Below are 26,535 nucleotides of genomic sequence, written 5' to 3' on the forward strand. Positions count from 1 at the left end.
GTTTCTTAGAATGTTTATGCTTCTGGGAAACGCAGCTCTATTTGAACAAGCACTGTGACTGAGCCATGCGTCATCAGCGAACGCTGTCTGTGATTGGTTGCTTCTGTCTTTCAGCATTTGCTTGTGTTCCAATGAGCAGGAGAAATAGCTCTATCCAACACAATTGTTCGCTAATATAGTCTATTTTTCCATTTAGAAGCTTATTAAATACCGCTTTAGTCTCACCAAAACATCCTACATTGACTAGGAAAAAAACCCCCTCTAAGGCTAAAAATGGGTTCTTCCATGTTGACATCAATACAAGCCAAAAGTGAAAGTAAGTTACAGGAGCCATTTTCCTCAAAATAACTGCGCCACGTTATCATGGCACAAAAAGTAAGTATCAAAGGTAACGTCGATAAACAAAACTTGCGTGATCACTATATTTGGTCATTTGTAAAATGGTGTAAGCCTGTCGAAAATAAAATCGACGCGAAAGCAGCTGAAGGTCGCGGCGTTTGATATTAACGCGCCTGAATATAATCACTAAAACTATGAACTATCGTCGCTAATTGTTGTACTGCATCGTTCGACTATTATTCACCTTTAATGTTTTGTTTTTGTTGTTTTGCGATCGTGTGTTGCTGACGCCACATATCCTAAAGTAGCCCATAGATAAGTAACTTTAGGCCTATATCCTCACCCACCTGAAACTTAATCGTCGTGAAACGTTCTTTAAAGTAAAAAAATATAAAAATAAAACAATATTTATAACTAAAACAACAGAATATAACCAAATTTTAATAATACATAAAAATAGTACACAGCAGTAGTACACTACAGTCATTGTAAACAACCCCCCCAAAGAAAACGAAAAAAATTGTAGGCGTGATAAAGGATCATACCAAGTAAATCGTAGTGGTGGGGGGGAACAGGAAAAAAAATAGTCAAAAACAGGAAATGGTAGAAACTACTTGTAAGCATCTTTGCTCAGACCAGTTAATCAGAAGCGAACTTGACTTGTTCAAGAACATATTATAATCCATGCCTTCAGTCTTTTTCACAAACAAGCCTTTTCACTCACATAATGTGGTGTGTTCTGACTAAATCCTGTCTGAATTTCTGAAGACTAAATTCGGTTTACTCAATAGAAACATTTATGAATACATCCAGGTTCATAAACATTCCACATAGCTAAATTTCTAACCTAATTACTGTGATAGTGTTTAATGTGTCTGAATCAGTGTTTCTGTTATTTCCAGTCAGAGTCCGGGAGATCAGACTAATCAGACACCAGTGCAGTTTCGTGAGGACAGAATGAGTCAAGTACACAAAACCAAAGATGAAGATTTGTCTTCAGGATGCAGGTACTCTCATTAAAGACATGACATCAAAAGTTAACATTTTTACTTTGTTAATACACTTTTTCTGGTTTGATGTCACCAAGCCATGCCGTCTTGTTTGCTGTATTACAGTTCAGTCCAGCAGGAGGGATCAGATTTGCAAGAGCCCAGCTGTGTGTCTTTGAAGAGTGGCTGGTCTATAGATCCTCCACCATACTTGAAGGCTGGAGACAAACGGAAAAGTGTCAGGTACACAGTTGCTTATGGTTTTACCATGACCTCTTTTGGTCTCTCCTAGTCTCTTAATGGTTTTATAAAATAGCAGTAGTAATATAAAAAACCCCGTCAACATTCATTAAATAGTTGTAATTTTGGAAATTGGTTTAAATCTGTTCTGTTAAACATAAACCTGATTTGTAATTGAACATATTATCAAATTAGCCACAATAATTAGTAAACGAACATGTGTTGGGAATAATATCTGTGACTTCCAGTTCTGTAGTTCTGCATTCGCAAGTTTTTGCTCATGGATTCACATCATAAAGGGTGAATATATGGTAACTTAAAGAGTTAAATGTAACCTCTGTTCTGTTATAGGTCAGTTCAGCAGAAAAGATCAGGCAGAGAGCCCAGCTGTGTGTCTTTGAAGAGTGACTGGTCTATAGATCCTCCACCATACTTGAAGGATGGAGACAGGTACACAATTTCTTATGGTATTGACCTAAAGGGGTCATCGGATGCCTATTTTCCACAAGTTGATATGATTCTTTAGGGTCTTAATGAGAAGTCTACAACATACTTTGGTTAAAATTTCTCAGTGGTAGTGTAAAAACATCCCTTTTACCTTGTCAAAATCAGCCCTTTTTAGAGCGAGCCGTTCTGTTACATTTGCCTTTAAATGCTAATGAGCTCTGCTCACCCCGCCCCTCTCTTTTGTGGGCTGACAAGCCGTAATGTTTACTTTAGCCGCGAAAGTTGCTAACCAGCACATTATTAAGAAAATTAGCAAAATGCATGAAAAACCCTTATACTCACTTCTGGTGTAGGTGAAGCTGGATCTCGAATGATTCACGCGAACATAGATGCATTTATGTAGATCGCCGGGCACATTTCCTTCAAAAATGAAAGTAATGTTAATCCTCTGCGTCTTCAGCGGGTCAGATGTCGGGAGTAAATGACTCCCGTGATTACTATATTTGGTCATTTGTAAAATGGTGTAAGCCTGTGTAAAATAAAATCGAAGCGAAAGCAGCTGAAGGTCGCAGGGTTTGATATTAACGCGCCTGAATATAATCACTAAAACTATGAACTATCGTCGCTAATTTTTGTACTGCATCGTTAGACTATTATTCACCTTTAATGTTTTGTTTTTGTTGTTTTCCGATCGTGTGTTGCTGACGCCACATATCCTAAAGTAGCCCATAGATATGTAACTTTAGGCCTATATCCTCACCCACCTGAAACTTAATCGTCGTGAAACGTTCTTTAAAGTAAAAAAATATAACAATAAAACAATATTTATAACTAAAACAACAGAATATAACCAAATTTTAATAATACATAAAAATAGTACACAGCAGTAGTACACTACACTCATTGTAAACAACCCCCCCCCCCCCCCAAAGAAAAAGAAAACGAAAAAAATTGTAGGCGTGATAAAGGATCATACCAAGTAAACCGTAGTGGTGGGGGGAACAGGAAAAAAAATTAGTCAAAAACAGGAAATGGTAGAAACTACTTGTAAGCATCTTTGCTCAGACCAGTTAATCAGAAGCGAACTTGACTTGTTCAAGAACATATTATAATCCATTCCTTCAGTCTTTTTCACAAACAAGCCTTTTCACTCACATAATGTGGTGTGTTCTGACTAAATCCTGTCTGAATTTCTGAAGACTAAATTCGGTTTACTCAATAGCAACATTTATAAATACATCCAGGTTCATAAACATTCCACATAGCTAAATTTCTAACCTAATTACTGTGATAGTGTTTAATGTGTCTGAATCAGTGTTTCTGTTATTTCCAGTCAGAGTCCGGGAGATCAGACTAATCAGACACCATTGCAGTTTCATGAGGACAGAATGAGTCAAGTACACAAAACCAAAGATGAAGATTTTTCTTCAGGATGCAGGTACTCTCATTAAAGACAACATGACATCAAAAGTTAACATTTTTACTTTGTTAATACACTTTTTCTGGTTTGATGTCACCAAGCCATGCCGTCTTGTTTGCTGTATTACAGTTCAGTCCAGCAGGAGGGATCAGATTCGCAAGAGCCCAGCTGTGTGTCTTTGAAGAGTGACTGGTCTATAGATCCTCCACCATACTTGAAGGCTGGAGACAAACGGAAAAGTGTCAGGTACACAGTTGCTTATGGTTTTACCATGACCTCTTTTGGTCTCTCCTAGTCTCTTAATGGTTTTATAAAATAGCAGTAGTAATATAAAAAACCCCGTCAACATTCATTAAATAGTTGTAATTTTGGAAATTGGTTTAAATCTGTTCTGTTAAACATAAACCTGATTTGTAATTGAACATATTATCAAATTAGCCACAATAATTAGTAAACGAACATGTGTTGGGAATAATATCTGTGACTTCCAGTTCTGTAGTTCTGCATTCGCAAGTTTTTGCTCATGGATTCACATCATAAAGGGTGAATATATGGTAACTTAAAGAGTTAAATGTAACCTCTGTTCTGTTATAGGTCAGTTCAGCAGAAAAGATCAGGCAGAGAGCCCAGCTGTGTGTCTTTGAAGAGTGACTGGTCTATAGATCCTCCACCATACTTGAAGGATGGAGACAGGTACACAATTTCTTATGGTATTGACCAGTCTCTTAAAGGGGTCATCATATGCCCATTTTCCACAAGTTGATATGATTCTTTAGGGTCTTAATGAGAAGTCTACAACATACTTTGGTTAAAATTTCTCAGTGGTAGTGTAAAAACATCCCTTTTAGCTTGTCAAAATCAGCCCTTTTTAGAGCGAGCCGTTCTGTTACATTTGCCTTTAAATGCTAATGAGCTCTGCTCACCCCGCCCCTCTCTTTTGTGGGCTGACAAGCCGTAATGTTTACTTTAGCCGCGAAAGTTGCTAACTAGCACATTATTAAGAAAATTTGCAAAATGCATGAAAAACCCTTATACTCACTTCTGGTGTAGGTGAAGCTGGATCTCGAATGATTCACGCGAACATAGATGCATTTATGTAGATCGCCGGGCACATTTCCTTCAAAAATGAAAGTAATGTTAATCCTCTGCGTCTTCAGCGGGTCAGATGTCGGGAGTAAATGACGACTGCTATGTTCATTATTACATCCAACAACAGAACACCTCAGTTGCTTAGGAGGCATTCTTGTCTTCCCCTGCACCGGAGTCGACACAATGGCGGTCGGACTGTTTACAGCTCACTCAGCTCATTTATGGCTTGTCTAAGTTAAAACGGCCGTGTCAATCAACTATCGTGGGAGAGGCCTTTGTTGGTGTGACGTCACACTGACAAGAAGCTGAGAATGGCCTGATTTGAAAAATTTATAAAGATTAAAAAAATACCACTGGGTGGATTTTTATCATTTTAGGGTGGTTGTGTACACACACTGCCAACACACATTTATGTTCAAACAACATGTAAAAGTGAGTTTTGCATCCGATGACCCCTTTAATGGTTTTATTAAATGGCAGCCAACAAAGATTAATATTTAATAAAGTTACATTTATTAATCATAATAACTATAAACAGGGGTGCACATAAGTTTTTCACCCTAGTTCTCATAAGAGAACCTGGAGATTTGGTCTGGTCCTCGCACTGAGCATAGTGTGACCCATTAAATATAACTATTAAAAAAATGTATTATGTTCACCCCAACTATAAACCGTTTTTCATTAAATAATCCAGTTAAGGTCACTGTATCAGGGGTTTATGGCAGCCAATCTACATAGTGATTGGACACATATAAAGGATAGCATTTTATTACCACTTTAAATTATTTAACATATTTCTAATACAATTACTGCAAGTAAACTGTTTACAGAATTATTCAGTTAGTAAACATTTCATCTTCAAAGCATCTGACTGTTTATTTACTTTATGCTGTTTTAAGGCGAAGACCAGCTGTAACAGAACCAGTCCATAAGAAAATGAAATATGATGAGTCTGTGAATCAACCACAAGAGTTTGATGAAAGTGTCAGGTAAAATACAAGGTCTTGATGCTGCAAAGATTCATCATATAGTTTATAATCATGATGACATGATTATTAATTGTAATGTTTCCCTTCATTAGACTTCTGCTGTTTTATATATGTAATGTGGTTAAAATTTTAATTTTACAGCCATGAAGTCCTCAAGACATTTAGATCAAATCTGAGGAACAAGTTTGAGCGTCTCTATGAGGGAACAGCAAAGCAGGGAAACCCAACACACCTGAATGAGATCTACATAGAGCTCTACATCACAGAGAGTGAGAGTGGAGAGATCAGTAATGAGCATGAGGTGAGACAGATTGAGACACAATCCAGGAGAGCAGCAACAGAGGACACACCGATCAAATGCAGTGACATCTTTAGAGCTTTACCTGGACAAGACAAACCCATCAGAACTGTGCTGACAAAGGGAGTCGCTGGCATTGGAAAAACAGTCTCTGTGCAGAAGTTCATCCTGGACTGGGCTGAAGGGAAAGAGAATCAGGATGTCCAGCTCATATTTCCACTTCCTTTCAGAGAGATCAATCTGATGAAGGACAAACCACTCAGTCTTTCGGACCTTCTTCATTTCTTTTTCCCTGAAACAAAAGAAATAGACATTTTCAGTGAAAAATATAAAGTGATGTTCATCTTTGATGGTCTGGATGAGTGTCGTCTGTCTCTGGATTTTCAGAGCGATGTGAGGTTGTGTGATGTAAGTGAATCAGCTTCAGTGGACGTGCTGCTGACGAACCTCATTGTGGGGAATCTGCTTCCCTCTGCTCTCATCTGGATCACCTCCAGACCAGCAGCAGCTCATCTCATCCCCTCTGAGTGTGTCCATCGAGTGACAGAGGTGCGAGGCTTCAATGATCCACAGAAGGAGGAATACTTCAGGAAGAGAATCAGTGATCAGAGTCTGGCCAATAGAATCATCTCACACCTGAAGTCATCAAGGAGTCTCTACATCATGTGCCACATCCCAGTGTTCTGCTGGATCTCAGCCGCTGTTCTGGAGAAGATGTTGAGTCAAGCAGAGAGTGGAGAAATTCCCAAGACTCTCACTCAAATGTACACACACTTCCTGATCATTCAGACTAACATCAAACATGAGAAGGACTATGAGAAGAACGTGACAGATGAAGACATGATCCTCAAACTGGGAAAACTGGCTTTTCAGCAGCTTGTGAAAGGCAACCTGATCTTCTATGAGGAAGACCTGAGAGAGTGTGGCATTGATGTGACAGAAGCATCAGTGTACTCAGGATTGTGCACTCAGATCTTCAGAGAAGAGTTTGGCTTGTATCAGGGGAAAGTCTTCTGCTTTGTTCATCTGAGCGTTCAAGAACATCTAGCAGCTCTATATGTGCACCTCTCCTTCACAAACCACAGCATAAATGTGTTTGAGCCAATCGCCAAACATAGTTTGCGGTCTAAAGATAATAACTTGTGTCAACTCAGTTCATCAGAACATGTTTCATTATCTGAGCTGCATCAGAGAGCTGTGGATGAGACTCTACAGAGTAAAAATGGACATCTGGATCTTTTCCTGCGGTTCCTTGTGGGTCTGTCAGTAAACAATAATCAGATTCTTCTACAAGGACTAATGACAATGACAAAAAGCAGCTCTAACAGCAAGGAGGAAACAGTTGAGCACATCAAGAAGAAGATCAGGAACATATGCGCTCCACAAAAAATCATAAATCTGTTCCACTGTCTGAATGAACTGGGTGATCATTCATTAGTGGAGGAAATACAGCAGTATTTGAAATCTGGGAAATTAGCTGAAACCAAACTCTCCTCTTTGCAGTGGTCAGCTTTACTGTTTGTCTTATTGACATTAGAGCAAATGATGGATGTTTTTGAGCTGCATAAATTTGTTAGAAGAGAAAATACTTCAGATAAAGTTGTTCGGAAGCTGCTTCCTGTGATTAAAGAATCCAGATCAGCACAGTAAGTAACACTGATGATCTCTACACTATCAAAACATTTTACTGAAAGCAGGGATGCGGGAAATTATTGAGGTTGGGGGTTCTGTCTGTGTCTGGGTGGGGGGGTTGGGGGGGGGGGGGGGGGGTCCGTGTCTACAAAACAAGTCAAAAGTCCATGAAGCACAACAAATGTATCGGTCAGAAAGTTGTGCTGTGGGATCTGTGGACCTCTGTTAGTGCTGACCCACGCTTCCAGTGACTTGAGAGGTAGTTGTGACATAGCCTATAATCACAGCCTTTGTTTGTAAGTCTTTCTTCTAAAGTAAAAAAAAAAGTAAAGTCGTGACGTATTGTCAAGTATGGTGACCCATACTCGAAATTGGTGCTCTGCGTTTAACCCATCCAAGTGCACACACACAGCAGTGAGTAGTGAACAAATGCAGATTTTTCTAGATTTGATCATCATATTTGGATATTTCATACCGTAAAATTCTGTGGTTTAACATTTAAAAGCAAAGAGTTTAAGACAGCCAAGAATATTATTATTAGTAAATACAATTATTATTACTCATTTTTTTCACTTCTGATGGGTTTGCCTCCCTGAAGAAGTAATTTAAATATATAACTATCAAAGTAATCAGTTCACACATATGATATTTATGAATAAAATAATTAGATCTGAAATAGATTAGGAAAATTAAGGCCCTGGAACTGCGGTGCAATATTATGGGATATCCGTCAACTTGATCTATGTTGCATCACCGCAAGAGGTACTTTTTAACTGTTACTGGGTTAAATTTATTGTACTTAAAAACTTTCAATCTCTCTACAGTTTAGAAGACTGCAATATCACAGATAAAAGTTGTACTGCTCTGGCTTCAGCTCTGAGGTCAAACCCCTCTCACCTGAGAGAATTGGATCTGTCTCACAATAAAATAGGAGACACTGGAGTGACTGCTCTCTCGGCTGGACTGGAGAATCCTCACTGCAAATTAGAGAAACTGGGGTATAATAATCTGAATGACATGATACACTGGTGTTTTCTACGTAATGAAGATGTTGTTCAACAGTGTTTGCTCATTGCAGATTGAGGGATTGTGGAGTCACAGATGAAGGTTGTGCTGCTCTGGCTTCAGCTCTGAGATCAAACCCCTCACACCTGAGAGAACTGAATATGTCTGGGAATAAACTAGGAGATTCTGGTCTGCAGTTACTTTCTGATCTAAAGGGTGATCTACATCATAAACTGGCAGAACTATACTATTGTGAGTGGATTTTTATTTGAAGCTTTTAAATAGACGAACAGGCCTAGTATGTGTGTAATTGGAGAATACAAGATACTAATTCAGCTCCACTTGAGTCTCTGTACTTTAAACTGTTTAATAAGAGTTTAATTATGTGATGTGTTTTCATTCATATCGCTGCCTGTTTTTTTCTGAAAAGGATCTGCTGATGTGATGTGACAGCACAGTAATGTCTCATACTCATATATGACTGTCTGTGTGTTTTATTGTAGGACTCTCAGTATTTAGACGTCAGTCCAGTTTCCTCAGGATCAGCTGATGGTGAATAATAGCCGCTACAGAGACCCACAGTAACACAATCAACAGAGACTCAAGACAATGATGAACTGTGATTTGTTACTTTACCAAATTATTAACCTTTTTAATTTATTGATTTCTTAGTGTAATTTTATAATCCTTGTTTATACATTTAGGAATAGGTGGATATGGCTTGCATGGTTGCCAAATGAAAGAAAAGTAGCATTCCTGAAATTACGCTATGTGTAGGACTTTACAGGCAGAGCTCATTTGTTCATTCAGGGGTACAGAAGTGGAATAAGGTGCCACTGGACATTAAGGTTTTAGCAGATTGTCTTGGCTGTAATATAAGAGTGAAGAGACTGTTTTAGGATGTATTAATAGAATTGCTTTGCATTTTTGTTGTGTATGTTATTACATGTGCATTTAACGCATTTGTTGTTCGCTGCTGTGTCTCCAGTATGTTTGCATCCAGGAGGGATGTGCCCTGCAATCAGCGGAAATCCGTTTTAGAAAAGTAATCAAAAAGTAACCAAATGTAATCAGTTACATTAATAAAGTAATTGAAATATTTACACTACTTATTACATTTTAAATAGGGTAGTAATCTGTAACCTACTACATTTCCAAAGTAACCTTCCCAACTACAGCTTAGTAACAAGCATGTTCCCAATACGACTATACGGCTTTAGGAACAAGCATGCTCTCATTACAGCTAGAGGTCGACCGATATTGGATTTTACTCATACCAATAGCTAGGACCACACTCATGCCGATTTATCAACCGATACTGAACAGAAACTAAAATAGTGCCCTATTTAAAAAAAAAAGGATTGAACCATACTTTGAAAATGAATAAAAAAAATTATATTAATTAAATATTGATCATTAAAGTTAGTTCATAGTTTTTTAATGTTAATAAAAGCAACTTCAAAATTTAAAAAATATCCGTAAATGTTGAAATTAACAAACTATAACAAGGAACAATACTTCTATTATACAGCTTTTCAATATTAGTTAGTTACAAATGGACTCTTATAGTAAAGAGTTACCGTTTCATCAACAGTCAAGCTAATGATGGCCATATTTAAATATATACACAAAGGCCATATAGTACAGTAGTAAGTGAATGTTAATTTAGAATTAAAAAAAAGAAATCAAAGTTTCATTTGTCATACACATATGTGACCCTCTATGTGAAAACCCAGCTGAAGCCATTTTTTAGTGATTTACTGTTTTCTACATAAAATCATCCTTCATAAGGTAAAGAACATTCTGTGAAAATATAACCTTTATATATCTTTTAATATTAAAAGATAAAGCCATGTCAAAGATTATTATAGAAATTATAGTGAAATTAATGGTATAAATCAAACTTTGATGCTTATTATCTCATAATTAGGTTTTGAGACTTTAGCCTGGATTTCACAGAAGGGCCCCTTTCTTGATGTGGCCCTCGATTCAAAAAGTTTGCCCACCCCTGCACATTTCACCTCCTGATGCCATTTGCACTGTTATGGTCATTGGCCAAATATAAACATGCTATTTACATTCCTCACTGTATAATGCACCTTTTGTTTATTTTGTAATTGTACAGTCATTTATAATGTATATAATGCATATTATAACGAAATATAATAATGAAAGCTCGTTTAAAATTGGCATGTCATTTTTCCTTTCAGCCTGGTTTGTGCATGATTTTCAGTCAAGAAAATTTATTACGTTTAAATTTTCAGCTCTTGCCATTTTTTTTTTATTTTTTTTGTATATGTGAGAAACAGATAGATTTGGCTTGTTTACAGTTGATCTGTATTAAAATACAAAAATTTATATTAAAATTATTTAAAATGACTGTCTGATTTTACAAAAGTGACTGTCTGTGTATTTTCATTTAGAATTTATCCGATGACATTCTCATCTTTCCCTGACCCTAAATTTCAAAACCAATATCCACACCCACTCCGTCCCCATACACTTACAGAATAATATGCCACTCGGACAGCCTCTCTCCACTTTGAAGTAAGGAATTTGCCCAATTGTTTAGAAACTCTCCTGAGCAGGGTCATGCATTAGAAACAAAGACTAAAAGCAGTGACAGTGAACATGTATTGTGTTTGTGTATTTTGGTATACATACTAAATACAGATTAATTGATTCATAATTATGGTTTCATAGATGTTAATGACTATATTAACATATAGCCTACAAATGCGACCTCAAACGGCCGGTATGTGTCTTGAAGCATGGTTGGAACCAAATTCTGCAGGGCTGTGGCCCTCCAGGAGTTCTGTACCCCTGCTATACAGTGTGTGAAATATTAGTAACTGTATATGTGTATAAAATACTGTATATAATATGTTCTCAGTCCAGTGCAGCAGACAAAGTTGCCAAAGTGGTGAAGAGAATGAAGCTGGGTAAAGCAACTGAGCCAGATGATTTTCCAGCAGATGTGTGTCACAATGCTGGAATTCGGTTTAGTGGCTAGCACATTTCTTCAACGAGGTTGAAGAAATTCTTTTCTCGAAGAAGACACCTGTCGACTGGGAGGTCAGCACGATCATTTGAATCTGGAAGAAGAACGGCAACCTGGCTGAATGCGCCAACTACCGGCCAATTCAATTGCACTTGATTTGATTGCTCTCTTAGATTTTTGAATGAATCCTGGATAAGCGAATTCACAACATTGTACACCTCACAGTAAAGAACTGTGGGACAGTTGACACAATCACTCCACCTGGCTCGTTTCAGAAGCATAGAGAGAAAAAAAAAAACCCTGTATGCTGCCTTTATCGACCTTGAAAAGGCATTTGACCATGTTCCCATGAAGCCATTTGGCATACACTAAAAACCCATGAAGTTCCTGAGGAACTCATCGAACGGGTAAAGCTGCTGTATGAGGAACCAAAAAACAGTGCAGGCAACCACTGGAACAATGAAGGAGTTCCATATTCCTGTGAATCCAGATTTTCCGCTCCTATTCATTTTTGTGAAGGTCTGTTTTAGACCTACAGCAGCCAGTGCCATGGACAGTTCTCTATGCAGATGACATTATGCTCGCTACCAAAAAGAAAGCCAATTTCAAGCAGAATGTCCAGGCATGGAGCATCTGGCTGCGATAGATCTCCAGCATCACAAGCTTTGACTACGTAGTTCAGCAGTGCTATGGTGTTGCTTCAGTAGATGACAAGCTACGTTAAGCCCAGCTCTGGTGTGTGGGACATTTTGTGTCATTTGTGACATTTTGTATGACATCTAAGTTATCAGAAACATGCCAAGACTGTTAATACTGTGTTGTTGATGGAACTCTAGAGATGAGAGTTGAAAATATAATAATGCTGTAATCATGAAGGATGTTGTCTTTTCAAAGGTGTTTTTTCCCTATATGAACTAACAATATGTCATTGTAAAAATGCATAAATTCACATTATAAATCTTACAGTAACAATTAATACACTGTGTAATGTGCAATCATAATGTATGTAAACATGTACTTGTTTAACCTTATCAGTTGTAAGATAGAAATTAATTGAAATTAGCTGATCGTCATTTAAGTCACAGACAAACACAATCTGACTCTTATCTAATAACACACAAACTCTTGTACTTTTTCTAAATTATATTGAAGACAACTAGTGATCATTGACAGGATACTAAGTATGTGACCCTGTTTATGTCTTATCTATGCCTTCAGCAATAAAAAAACAAAAAAGCAACTGTCTTTTCTGGACATGATGTGATGCATACAGCTTTTGTTTATATTACCTTAAAACTCTTAAAACCACTGATACAACATGACTGGTATAAATGGTGCACACATAATAAATAAATCTACTTGCTGCATTAACTACCATTAGTATGCATATTTTTAATTATCATAAACTTTTACACTGAACCCCCCATCCTCCAAAATCTTACAAGTAAGAAAATATCTCCCCCTTCTGGCTATCGAGAGTCATGCATACTACATTCCGCAGTTCATATGAAAAATCAAGCTATTAAATATATATATATTAATAAGTAACCAAAAAACAGACTTATTTTTTATACGGAAATCAAATTACTGACCGACCCCTGTGCCTTACCTCCCAATGTGAATAATAATCGTCAGAAATGTTATTGCACGCCTATGATTCTGCAGTGGTTCATTCCTGCAATGGTTTAACTAAAGTGAAAGTAGGTTCATTCAGGGGCCATTTTGTGTCTAAAAGAACTGCAACACGAATTGCCAAACAAAATAGCAGAAAGAGTGAGTATCAAAGTCTATCGTTTTATAGACCAAAGCATGCATGAAGTTTGCTTGTATTTGTAAGTAGCTACTTTATATATCCTGTGAAAGACATTTACAGAATCATAAAGTTAGTCTTTGACCTTTAAGTAAATTGGGTCTGTTTATAAGCATACCTATTTTAATATTTGTGTAGTGTGGACTCCTACATTTGGGCTTACTTTAAAACGCTCTTTTCCCAAACTTCATCTAAAGTTATCGTCTTTGCCAAGGAATATTCTGATCATTTTAATTTACATAATATTTTCAAAACCGGACATATCTCCATGTAGATGAGAACTTGTGGTCGAGTGAAAAGGTCGTTTTTACTAGAATTGTAATTATATTTATGCTTACATCTGCATATGTGTGTAATAGGAACCAAATGGATGTCTGGAGTCTCTGGACCCTGCTTTATGCAACAGTCAGAGGATTTTTGGATGTGGCATTACAGTTTGTTTTGTTTTGTTCTGTTTTACAGTTGGTTACATGCATTTCTCAATGACTGGTACAGTAGACATTTTCAAAAGTCATCAGACTGTCAGTAACAGCAGTCTCTGTGGACTAAACTGTGGATGGATGTGTAAGAGATCAGACTTGTCTGATCCACCTCTGCAGCTCCAATATGGACGACACACAGACATCCAGTGATGGAGACTCTTGTCCTGGAATCAGGTACTCTTTAAAGACTCAAAATGATACCTGACGACACACCTGTAAAGTAAATATCAGAGAAATCACATGGGTCTCAGAGACTCTATTTAAGTAAAGATATGCTAGTATTCGTTACATTTATTGATATAGCTGTGTCTTTTAACTGTTACAGTTCTGTCCATCAGAAGAGAACAGAATCAGCAGAGCCCAGCTGTGTGTCCATGAAGAGCAATCAGTCTATGGATCCACCACTACGTTTTAATGATGGAAACAAACGCAGGTAATATTTCTGCAAACATATGGTATTTTGTACATATTGTAGAATATGCATATGTTCTGCCATTTATATGTTCATCTGATGTTTTCATGTACATGGTGCTGCTGACACTAAAGCACTTAGTACAGAATACAGCTCTATACTTCTGCTTTATGTAAAGCCGTCTGTTCTCCCTGATCTTAGGATGCTTTCTTTGAATATTATAAAATCAGCTTTATAGAATTACTGTTTATCTCTAAACTGTTTCAGCTCAGTCCATCATACGAGAACAGAATCAGCAGAGCCCAGCTGTGTGTCTATGAAGAGCGATCAGTCTATGGATCCACCACTGCGCTTTAATGATGGAAACACATTATCTGGCAGCAGGTACAATATTTCTACTAACATACTGTATGCTGACTGTATTATGTACACATTATAGAATATGACAGGAAATTCATAATGTGAATAAATGTACTGCCATTTATATTTTGATGTATATATATTTTTTTCATGTTCCTGGTGCTGTTCACACAAAAGCACTTAATACAGGATCCAGCTTTGCACTTCTGCCTATATACAGTATGCTTTCTGTTACAGTTCTGTCCATCAGAAGAGAACAGAATCACAAGAGCCCAGCTATGTGTTTATGAAGAGCGATCAGTCTGTGGATCCACCACTACGTTTTAACGTTAGAAACATGCCATCAGGATGCGGTTACAGGTAATATTTCTGCAAACATACGGAACCAGTATTTTGTATACACTGAGATGGAAATTCATAATGTGAATGATGTGCTGGAGTTTATATTGTCATCAAATGTTTTCATGTTCTTCCTGGTGCTGTTCAGACTAAAGCACTACAGCTTTGTAATTCTCTATGTGAGCCTTCTGTTCTCCTTGAACTTAGGACATGATGTTTGAATATTATAAAATTGCTGTTTATCTCTAAACTACTTCAGTTCAGTCCAGCATAAGAGAACAGGATCACCAGAGCTCAGCTGTGTGTCTATGAAGAGCGATCAGTCTATGGATCCACCACTACGATTTAACATTGGAAACACATCATCTGGCAGCAGGTACAATATTTCTACTAACATATGCTAAATGTATTACGTACAAATGACATAATGTGTATAATGTTCAAGGTGCTGTTCACACAAAAGCACTTAGTACTGGACACAGCTTTGCACTTCTGCCTATATAAGCCTTCTGTTACAGTTCTGGCCATCATGAAAGAGCAGGATCACGAGAGCCCAGCTGTGTGTCTATGAAGAGCGATCAGTCTATGGATCCTCCACTACGATTTAATGATGGAAACACAGCATCGGCCACCAGGTACTGTAAACATATGGTAAACAATTTGATTAAAGATTACGAGGGCACTTTTTTTAAATAATCATGTGCATGGATCAATCATTTATAATAAATGTAATTAATTCCTTGAAAAAGCTAGGAAACAATTTTCACTCAGAAATTGCTAGTAAATTTAACCATATGTATAAGTAAAGGTGACTTTGCTGACTCGCTTTGTTTGTAAAAATTTTGTTTATAAGAATACTATAATTTTAAATGGTAATAATGGTCTTATTTAAATTTAAGTAATGTTTACTTTGTTTTTTTAACATTAATACAAATAATTTGTGAAGGATTCATACTGATCTTGTTAAAACATATCTGAAAAAAACAATAACATTGATAGAAAACATAAAGGTAAGGATAAAACAAATAAATCTTACAATCGTCTTTCTGCAAAAGCAAAATAAGGTAACATTACCATCACAAATACAGTAATGGAAAGTTAATCATTATTGTATAGGTTGTACAGCGATTACAAACCATCTTAATTCAAACAATAATTCCTCAGTCTGTAGATATAAACTGATGTCCAACGCACAATTATGAATTAATAATTAATTACATTAAATCGAATTTACCATATTTAAGGCTAAGAGAGGAACAAAAAGCATAGGCTCAACCAAAGTTCACAGTTCTAGCGCTCATATTTAAAATGAAACATCAGCCTATAAGTTAATATGAGAAAGAAATTACTTACAAGCCACTGGTTTTCAACACAGATGTAGTATGCTAACAACTGCTTTATCGGATGAATACAAAGACATTTTGAATAACTCGAAAAGAAGAAACTAGTGGTAACAATTTGCACAAGTCTGTTAGTGGTTTCTCTCTGCTTTTTTTTTTTTTTTGCATCAGTTAATTAGATGACAAAACAAAAAGTAAATATTACTTTGGATTTTCTATGCAAATGTATTTACTGTTCATTAAAATGTCCTAAATCTTACTTTGGTGTTCACAGTAAAAGAAAACATCTCTTCCAGTTACCAAAGTTACCCAGCCGTGTGCCTGTGAAAAGTGACTGTTCACTGGATTACCAAATATGTTTCAGTGGTGGAAACACTGGCCACAGGTACAGTTTGTAAAGTTTTAAATGTTTTATTGCTCATTATTTGTGGTGCACAACACGGTACATTGGTGAGCATGCTTGTTAAATCCTCATCTGACATTGTTACATAAACTTAGATCTTTACATCAGTACATAATGTAAAAAGCATCATTTGTATTACATTCCTCATGAGAATTAACTGCTAGTTTAAAAGCACTAATATGTTTAGTTATATTTATATATATACAAGTACAACCCCCCAAATATTTATATCATGGTTAATGGAAACCTAGAATCAGGCTATTAATTAACTATTTAAATCTCTCCTTAGGCACTGTTATGAGCGCTAGCTTGATGTACGAACCGAACGAACCACTTATCAGCACAATATGATTGAAGCGAAGTTGTTTTAATTGTGCATGAGCACCGCACGAATCAGTTGAAACTCTTATTATACTCTGTGCGCATTCACCAGCATGCTCGAAAAGTGTGATAAGATTTGTATGAGCCATTCCTATCACGAAGCTGGAGGTAAAATGTGCGATCTATTTGAAGTCTGTTGAGAAATTGACACTTTAAAATGCTATGGAGAAAGTCGAACGTTATGTCAAAAAAGGCAAATAAACTAAAAAGACTGATGAAAAGAGGACAAAGCAATCTTGCACCAACACAGGCCTATATTAAAATATTTTTGAATACTAATGACAGCTTTTACTAGAATTCATGACGTTTTATTGTAGGTTTGTTTATTGTGGTATATTTTGTCTAATTTGTAGAATTTATAATAGATAATCTGTTAAGGGAATAGACTTTTCCTATAGATTTATACAGTATTACAACCGTGCTATGTTGTAACTATTGTTGCTAAATGTGCAGGCTGTTGTTTTTCATAACAAATGCTATATAAATTATAATTTTTTTAAAAAGTCATTATTGGCCTAGTAATGGCATAACAAATGCTACAATTAAGAACTATGGTACATTTTTTATAAGAGCATGTAAGTCAAAATCGAGAGCCATGTGTAACTTGGCCTTCACATATTCCAAGAGATGGCATAGATTAAATCATTAAGAGCCTGATCAGCTGGGGTAAGAAATAAACATCTATATAAGAAAATGTTAAATTGACTTCCCATTGCATGATGAATTACAACATTCTGTCAAACAATAGCCTAAAAGTGGCTAAGTAATGTAAAATACTTTATATAGGCTATATGTAAACAAGTAGGCTAATGGTTAACTGAAGTTGTTATTGAATGGTTATTGAAGTTGTGTTATTAACCAACTTTGCATGTGGATAATAGCACAAAAGAACTTTTTACAAAAATAAATATGTAAACAAACAAATAAATAAACCTTATGAGGGAACATGGACTCCACTAAAACAGCTCACACTTCAACCCCGCCAATATTCAAACCAAAACTACGCCCCTTGGGTCAGGACGTTGACTAAGCCACTCCAAAACTATAATTTTACTTTTTTTTTTTTTTGAGCCATTCAGAGGTGCAATTACTCTTATGATTTGAATAGGATCTTTCATGGATGCCAGTGTTTTTCAGATAGTCCACCACTTTAGTATGAGATATACAAAAACAAAAGAAATCAGGATGGGGCAAACACTTTTTCACAACACTGTATTTTAAATTTCTAAACACACACCTAATTTTCATTTTGCTTCATAAGAAATTAAGAAGTGGATTATTTTTCTGAAAATCATAATTTGTGTTCATCTGAAGGAGGAAAGTCATATATAACTGGGATGGCATGAGGTTGAGTATTGATGATAGAGCTCTTTAATAAGTATTTTAAATAATTCAAATTGTTATCATGACTAAAGTGAAATAATGTGGTCATGTCATTTTACAGCCATGAAGTCCTCAACACATTTAGATCAAATCTGAGGAACAAGTTTGAATGTCTCTATGAGGGAACAGCAAAGCATGGAAACCCAACACTCCTGAATGAGATCTACACAGAGCTCTACATCACAGAGAGTGAGAGTGGAGAGATCAGTAATGAGCATGAGGTGAGACAGATTGAGACACAATCCAGGAGAGCAGCAACAGAGGACACACCGATCAAATGCAGAGACATCTTTAGAGCTTTACCTGGACAAGACAAACGCATCAGAACTGTGCTGACAAAGGGAGTCGCTGGCATTGGAAAAACAGTCTCTGTGCAGAAGTTCATCCTGGACTGGGCTGAAGGGAAAGAGAATCAGGATGTCCAGCTCATATTTCCACTTCCTTTCAGAGAGCTCAATCTGATGAAGGACAAACCACTCAGTCTTTCAGACCTGCTTCATGTCTTTTTCCCTGAAACAAAAGAAATGGAAATATCCAGTGACAAATATAAAGTGTTGTTCATCTTTGATGGTCTGGACGAGTGTCGTCTGTCTCTGGATTTTCAGAGCGATGTGAGGTTGTGTGATGTAAGTGAATCAGCCTCAGTGGACGTGCTGCTGACGAACCTCATTGTGGGGAATCTGCTTCCCTCTGCTCTCATCTGGATCACCTCCAGACCAGCAGCAGCTGATCTCGTCCCCTCTGAGTGTGTCCATCGAGTGACAGAGGTACGAGGCTTCAATGATCCACAGAAGGAGGAATACTTCAGGAAGAGAATCAGTCATCAGAGTCTGGCCAATAGAATCATCTCACACCTGAAGTCATCAAGGAGCCTCTACATCATGTGCCACATCCCAGTGTTCTGCTGGATCTCAGCCTCTGTTCTGGAGAAGATGTTGAGTCAAGCAGAGAGTGGAGAGATTCCCAAGACTCTCACTCAAATGTACACACACTTCCTGATGGCACAGATTAACATCAAAGACACAAAATACAACGAGAAAAAGGACACAGACAAAAAGATGATTTTCAAACTGGGGAAACTGGCATACAAACAACTGGAAAAAGGCAATGTGATATTCTATGAGGAAGACCTGAGAGAGTGTGGCATTGATGTGACAGAAGCATCAGTGTACTCAGGATTGTGCACTCAGATCTTCAGAGAGGAGTTTGGCTTGTATCAGGGGAAAGTCTTCTGCTTTGTTCATTTGAGCATTCAGGAACATCTAGCTGCTCTATATGTGCACCTCTCCTGTACAATCCATAACAGAAATGTGTTTAACCAAATCACCAAACATAGTTTGTTGTCTAAAATTAAGGACTGGTTTCAAATCAGTTTATCAAAACATGTTTCATTATCAGACCTACATCAGAGAGCTGTGGATACGGCACTACAGAGTAAAAATGGACATCTGGACTTTTTCCTGCGGTTTCTTCTGGGTCTGTCTGTGGATTCTCATCAAATTCTCCTACAAGGACTAATGAAAGAGACAATAAGCAGCTCTGACAGCAATGAAGAAACTGTTGACTATGTCAAGAAGAAGATCAGGAGCAGTCACTCTCCAAAGAAATTTATCAATCTGTTCCACTGTCTGAATGAACTGGGTGATCATTCACTAGTGGAGGAAATACAGCAGTATATGAGATCTGGAACTATAAAGGAAGTCAAACTCTCTTCATCTCAGTGGTCAGCTGTAGCTTTTGTGTTGTTGACATCAGAGAAGGAGCTGGATGTGTTTGATCTCAAGACATTTGTTGCAGGAAGCAGTAAAGCTGAAAATATGAAAGTTTTTCAGAAGCTGCTGCCTGTGATTAAAGAATCCAGATTAGTTCAGTAAGTATCACTGAAAACAATGACTTCATTTTTAAAAACTTTAAGAAAATCAAAATTAAAGCTCATAAATCTTCAATTCTACCGTTCTAAAAAAGTTTTAAGTTACAAATGAATTAATACATAAATATTGATTCAATTCAAATAGAAACATGGATAATAAATTCAGAAATAGATCTGTGTCTGTGGGTTTTTCTTATAGAACGAATTAATTACATTGGAATTGCAAGTTATTGTTTATTGCAGCAAATTATTTTATTGGTTTTGTTTTCAGTTCATAGTGTTTACAAGTATAATTTTAATTTCTCTGCAGCATAAGTGATTGTGGAGTCACAGATGAAGGTTGTGCTGCTCTGGCTTCAGCTCTGAGATCTAACCCCTCACACCTGAGAGAACTGAATCTATCTTGGAATAAACTAGGAAGTTCTGGTGTGGCGCTTCTCTGTTCTGTACTCAAGAATCCTCAATGTAAATTGGAGAAACTGTGGTAAGATCATATTTGACTCTGACACATGAAACACAAAGTAAAGTATATTTAGCGTTCTGCCTCTTTCTGCTGCTGAGTTCAGTTGATTGAGCTGTAAATGACTGAACACATGAACTCCTCTTTACTAACATGCAGCGGAGGTTTCTCTATTAGGGCAATCGGGCGACGCACCACCAAGCGCGAAAGGAAGAGATTTGTTTTTCTTTCACATGCAATCACAGTGTTACGCTAGCTTTCACTCTTCTATACTGTTTGTTCTGCCTCTGGAAATATAGTCCAATCAGCGTCGAGTCACGTTCTGTGTACCGCCCCTTTTTCGGCGATTTCTGTCAGACTGAGAGTGTTCCCATAGACTTCCATACAAAGATTTTTTATTTTTTTTTAAACTGCAGGCACTGCAATGCAATCTCTATGGGTTCTCGGAGCACTAACGTGCTTTCGCCATCATGCGTAACCTTAACTTGTGCAGCGATTGGTCGGAACCAACATACCGCTAATAAGAAGAAATATGAAGTCAGGACTAGTCTGTATGGGCTGAATAAAGCAAACCAGTATCTTACCAGTGCAGTTTTGATGGATGACGATTGTAATGGAGGTAAAGACGATTACAGTCAGTAAGTGACATACATTAATCGTAACTTACATTATTAGACGCGTGCGAGTCCGTTATTATTAGTGTGCAAATAAACAAACCATGTATGTGCGCTCTCTGATAGCTTTATGAGCACATTTCAGTATGATCGCATGTCTGGCAAGTGTTTTATAATGGACACTTGCTGAAGAAGCGTGTTTTTATAGAAGTTTGATCATGTGTTTCACCTTGGACATCTGGGAGAGTTCATCTCAGCAGAAAGTATTTTCTTCTGCTTAGAAATACTAATAAAAATTCAGCAGCTGTTGAACCTGGTTGTTGGGAAGTGTTCACTTCCTCAAGTGAGAAAAGAACACTATGGAGACCACATCCTACTCGAAGGAAGTTGACATGTGGAGATGCATCCAATAGACTTGATAAAGAAATTACTACATAGGGTAGGTTCTGTGGTTGACTCCACCTAAGGGGAGAACAGTCAATCACAGTACCTAATGACAGAGCAACAGTCTGTCCCAGGGAAACACTGAGTCCCTTAGTCCCTAGAAACTTAGCAGTGGAAGATACACATATGGGACTGCCATAGGGAGTCACAATATATGGAGCACTAACCTAATATGAGAGTTCACTTGAGGGATACTTAATGGGTTCTGCAGTGACTTCCACCACAAAACAAGGTGCATGAGAGCGCTTGACTGATGGAGAGGGTAGTCCAGGGTTTATAAGAAGGACCTGAATCTGGACTCGGATGCACACATTATCACCTTACCAGGCATCTGAATTCAGGTGTTAGTACCCAGAACTCTGGATTAAACTGGTTCCATTCACAGATTATAGAATCTGGCAAATATATTATGTGTAGCACCGCCCGCAGCTCTACAAATGTCTGCTAGTGAGGCACCATTTGCCAAAGCTGGCAAAGCAACAATGCCCCTGGTTGAGTGAGTTCTCACTCCCAAGAGGCATGGTAAGCCTCTGGCCTGATAAACCATGAGAATCGCATCCACAATCCAATGGGAGATTCTCTGTTAGGAGACAGCCTTCCCCTTCTGCTGTCCTCAGACAAAGTGCTGTTCAGACGATTTAAAACTCTGTGTGTGTTCCAGATAGATGTGCTTGGCTTCCACCGGGCACAGCAAAGACTGGTCTGGGTCTCCCTCGTCAGGAGGGATAGCTTGCAGGGTCACCACTTTGGTCCTTAAAGGGGGAAGTGGGAACCTTAGGCACATATCCTGGTCAGGGCCTAGGACAATGTAAGTCTGCTGGCCCAAATTCTAGGCACATTTCATTGACAGAGAGGGCTTACAGATCCCCCATCCTCTTGATAGAAATGTGCACAGTTGGGTTGTCAGTCTTCATAGAGGCAATAAGGAAGGATAGGATTGATCCAACACCACCTCTACCATCTCTGCAGGTTCTCCCCCAGGATGAACACCAGTTAACGAAAATGTGCCACTTCAGATCGTATAGCCACCTTGTAGAGGGGGCCCTAGCCTGTGTAATAGTATTCACTACTGCGGGTGAAAGCCCTCTGAATTCCTCCTCGTCCCATCCCATTCGGTGCGAGGCATCGGGGTGCTGCGGGAGCGACTAGAAAGCAGACTGCTCTTTATGCTTTTGGATCGCTCTCGCTGTGTTTTGGTGTGTTGTGTGCCTATCGATCGATCTGTCTGCGTGGCCGCGCTAGTGAGACGAAAGATGAAACGTATTCAGTGACGTAAGTCTTGGCTCTGTGGTGGCTCTCTACCCTGTGGAAATGCAACCGGTTCTTAAAGGGCTCGCCAGTCGAACCAACTGAGAACCGGCAATAGCACCTGGTTCCTTGTGGTTGAAATAGCACCACCATCAGGACCAGTACCATGTCCTCCCTGACTTTGAGTCTGTGAACTGAGGCTCACTTGGGGGAATGCAAGTGCGTCCGTGCCGAGGGGAGCCTCGGTCAGGGGCAATGGGAGGATTTTTGTGAGGAAAACTGATCTATCAGATCTGTCTGGGGTTGAGTGTGGCTGAGTGCTGTGCTCGGACCCCAAGAACTAATCATCCAGCAGAAAAGTGCTCAGGGCGGGGTGGGGGAATCCACTCAAGCCCAATTCTCTGAGCTGCCTGGGTAAGCATGGCTGCCATCTCAACGTCAGCCGCAGACTGAAACGTGGCACCCGGAAGACCAGTTCCAGCCAAGTCATCTGCTTCCAATGGTTTCAGCCTGCTCTACCAATGCTGCAATCGACAGCTCATGTAGGCGTTGTTTGGTTTTAAGTCACGCTACATGGCTACCCTATTCCAGAGCAGGTTTTATTCTGGAATTTGAAAGAATTTGAAACCAGAATTACCTGCCAGTCTTTTACCTACTAATTATTTATTATATTTGCATGAATTATAGTTATTTATAATTTTCCACCCAGCACTAATCTGAACCGAGAGAGTGAAGAGTATGTCATTATTCTTTACAGGTTGTGGGAATGTGGTGTCACAGCTGAAGGTTGTGCTGCTCTGGCATCATTTCTGAGATCAAACCCCTCACACCTGAGAGAACTGGTTCTGTCTTGGAATAATCTACGAGATTTGGGTGTGAGGCTTCTTTGTACTGGACTTAAAGATCCTCAGTGTAAACTGGAGAAACTGTGGTAAGATCATTTCTCTGTTTTTGTCCTCAGTAAGACGTGTTCTTTAATGTAAACTCTAAAATTAGCCAATAAAATAATTGTTCAGTACTACATACTAAATCTCAGCACAAATTATGTCATTACTCCTCGAATGTCTTTATTCAGTTCACCATAATACTATTCAGTTTATAAGCTGCCACACACCTAACATGACACAGTTACTAATCTTATTTAACTGTTCAGTTCGGAAGCACACAAGTTTCAAACAGCAGCAGTATGTGGCAGTCTCCTCCCTGCGCTGAGACCAGAGTCAATAACAAACTACAGACATTTCAACTACAATTCACATTGTGTCATTCTCTACAGGTTAAGAGAATGTGGAGTCACAGATGAGGGTTGTGCTGCTCTGGCTTCAGCTCTGAGGTCAAACCCCTCACACCTGAGACATCTTAGTTTGTCTGAGAATAACCTAGGATGTTCTGAAGTGCAGTTACTTTCTGATCTAAAGGATGATCCACGTTGTAAACTGGTGGAACTATACTATTGTGAGTATATTTTTATTTAAAGCTTTTAAATAGACTAACAGGCTAACATAAACGAACAAGTGTTTAGCTGGAGAATGTAATAACTAAGTTCAACTTTAGTCTCTGTACTTTAAATTGTATTTAATAAGAGTTTAATTCTGTGATGTCTGAAAATGAATATTTTCGTCTCTTACATTGTGTGTAATTGATAAAGAGAAAGTTGTTGGTCATTTACCGTTATTAATCTATGAGCCGTCTTTCATTAATATCTCTGAAAATATGCTGTAATATGAATATCCTAATATCTCTAGCCGTTTCTTCTGAAATGGATCTGCTGATGTGATGTGACAGCAGTAATGTCTCATACTGTCTGTGTGTTTTATTATAGGACTCTCAGTATTTAGACATCAGTCCAGTTTCCTCTGGATCAGCTGATGGGGAATAAGGAGCCACTTCAGAGACAGTCACACAATCAACAGAGACTGAACACAGTGAAGAACTGTGATTCTTCTGCCTTACCAGCAGAGGGCGGAAAACACTACAAATTTGACAAAGTGATGATCCAAAAAAAAAACATTATTATTGCCATTACAGTATGTGCATTTAAAGAATTAGCAAAGCTATTCATATTTAATCGCTTTTCTGGGTCAGTTTCAATTACTTTTGACATTTTATAATATTTTACATACTTTACGACTTATATTAGTTAATGAACAATGTACATTTTAGAGCTACAACTGAATATATTTCCATTGTGACTCTCCAGTTAATAAGAACCCACTTGTCACAATAATTACATTCCTCCCCACTTATGCAAAACCATACATTTAGGTATAATATTGTAAGTATGGTGGGTTTTGTTGTCATAGTATTTTAGGAATTGTTTTTTTTAAATACATACAAGGGGCCTTATTGTTCCCTATCATAGAGAACCATTTAAAGCTTTTAAACGTGCAGAGAGAAGACGGACAGACACACTGATAACATTTAAGTTAAACATACGTTAAAAAAAAAACTCGCATCACACATGCAGAGAAAGATATGAAGAGTCTGATTATTCGAGACATTACAAGCGCTACAATACCGAGAGCTGCTCTGAGGAGGAAACAGCTGTGCTGCAGCACAAGGTCATAGATCCATAATCCTGCGCTGTGCGACGCTAGATTAAAAACTCCCAGTTTTGATTAAGAAAGCAGGGTTAGAGGATTACGGTCCAGTGAACAAAAATGAAAGCAGTTTTAAACTCAATCCCAGAGTTCATCAAAAATACAAACCTCAGACTGTCATCTCAACCGCAGATTAATGCAAAAGCTCCTTTCAAGCTTCTGTGCAGCTCCTACTTTCATTCAGCAGAAGAGATGCTATGTGACTTACTACTAAACAATTTCAGAATTATAAGATAAGAAGTCATTATGACATGGTCAAATTTCAACAATTTATCTCATAATTACAAATTAATTTCATAATGTCATAATTCAGAATTTTGTCACCATATAGTCTTTTTATTTCATAATTATGACCATTTTTTTTTTTAAAAATCTCAATTTAAAATTCTCAAAATTTGGTCAATTATTTGTCATAATTTAGACTTTTTAAATTAACAATTACAACAGTATGTCATAATTTTGATTTTTATTTAAATTATGAATTGTGTTATCTAGTAATTTTGACTGATTATATAATAATTATGACTGTTTATCCCATAATTATGATTTTCCAAAGCAATGCTATTTCCTTATTCAATAACTAGACAAAAAATGTGTGAAAATGACCTTATATTGTTTGTGATGAAAAAGTGCTTTTTAAAGGGTTTCAAAAGATTACTTATAGCAAATAAAAATGTTTGCACATTTTTGCATTGGATCAAGCATCTGTATTTGCATGCAATTTTCACTCAATCTCTTTTAATAGTTTTTTTTTGTTGTTGTTTTTTGTCCCTGAGAAAAGAAATACATTTTTAAAAATCGGTGTAAAAAGTGAGTACATTTTACCCAGATCAGTGGAGGATGACATGTTTGTTTTCACCTTCAGTTTCATCTCATGGACAGATGGAAGAAATGAGTGTGCAAGTCTTTTTCCATTTGGTCTTCTCTGACTTAAAATCTC

General features: G+C 37.6%; 1 protein-coding gene across 1 annotated transcript; it reads left to right on the top strand.

The window, feature by feature from the left end:
- The first annotated feature begins 270 nt into the window (after positions 1-270).
- LOC306851240 (uncharacterized protein) lies at positions 271-26,535 on the top strand. Its single transcript, XM_079387400.1, has 25 exons — positions 271-375; positions 1,242-1,346; positions 1,455-1,571; positions 1,920-2,018; positions 3,349-3,453; positions 3,565-3,681; positions 4,030-4,128; positions 5,424-5,513; positions 5,655-7,457; positions 8,268-8,441; positions 8,522-8,700; positions 11,178-11,203; positions 11,342-11,448; positions 13,859-13,915; positions 14,067-14,174; positions 14,421-14,537; positions 14,751-14,873; positions 15,112-15,228; positions 15,371-15,487; positions 16,467-16,577; positions 18,421-20,229; positions 20,540-20,713; positions 23,753-23,926; positions 24,272-24,450; positions 24,818-26,535. Coding segments are annotated over exons 2-25 (6,054 nt in total). The 5' UTR covers positions 271-375; positions 1,242-1,296; the 3' UTR covers positions 24,820-26,535.

The sequence above is a fragment of the Barbus barbus genome, assembly GCF_936440315.1.
Source record: "Barbus barbus genome assembly, chromosome: 31".
Lineage (NCBI taxonomy): Eukaryota > Metazoa > Chordata > Actinopteri > Cypriniformes > Cyprinidae > Barbus > Barbus barbus.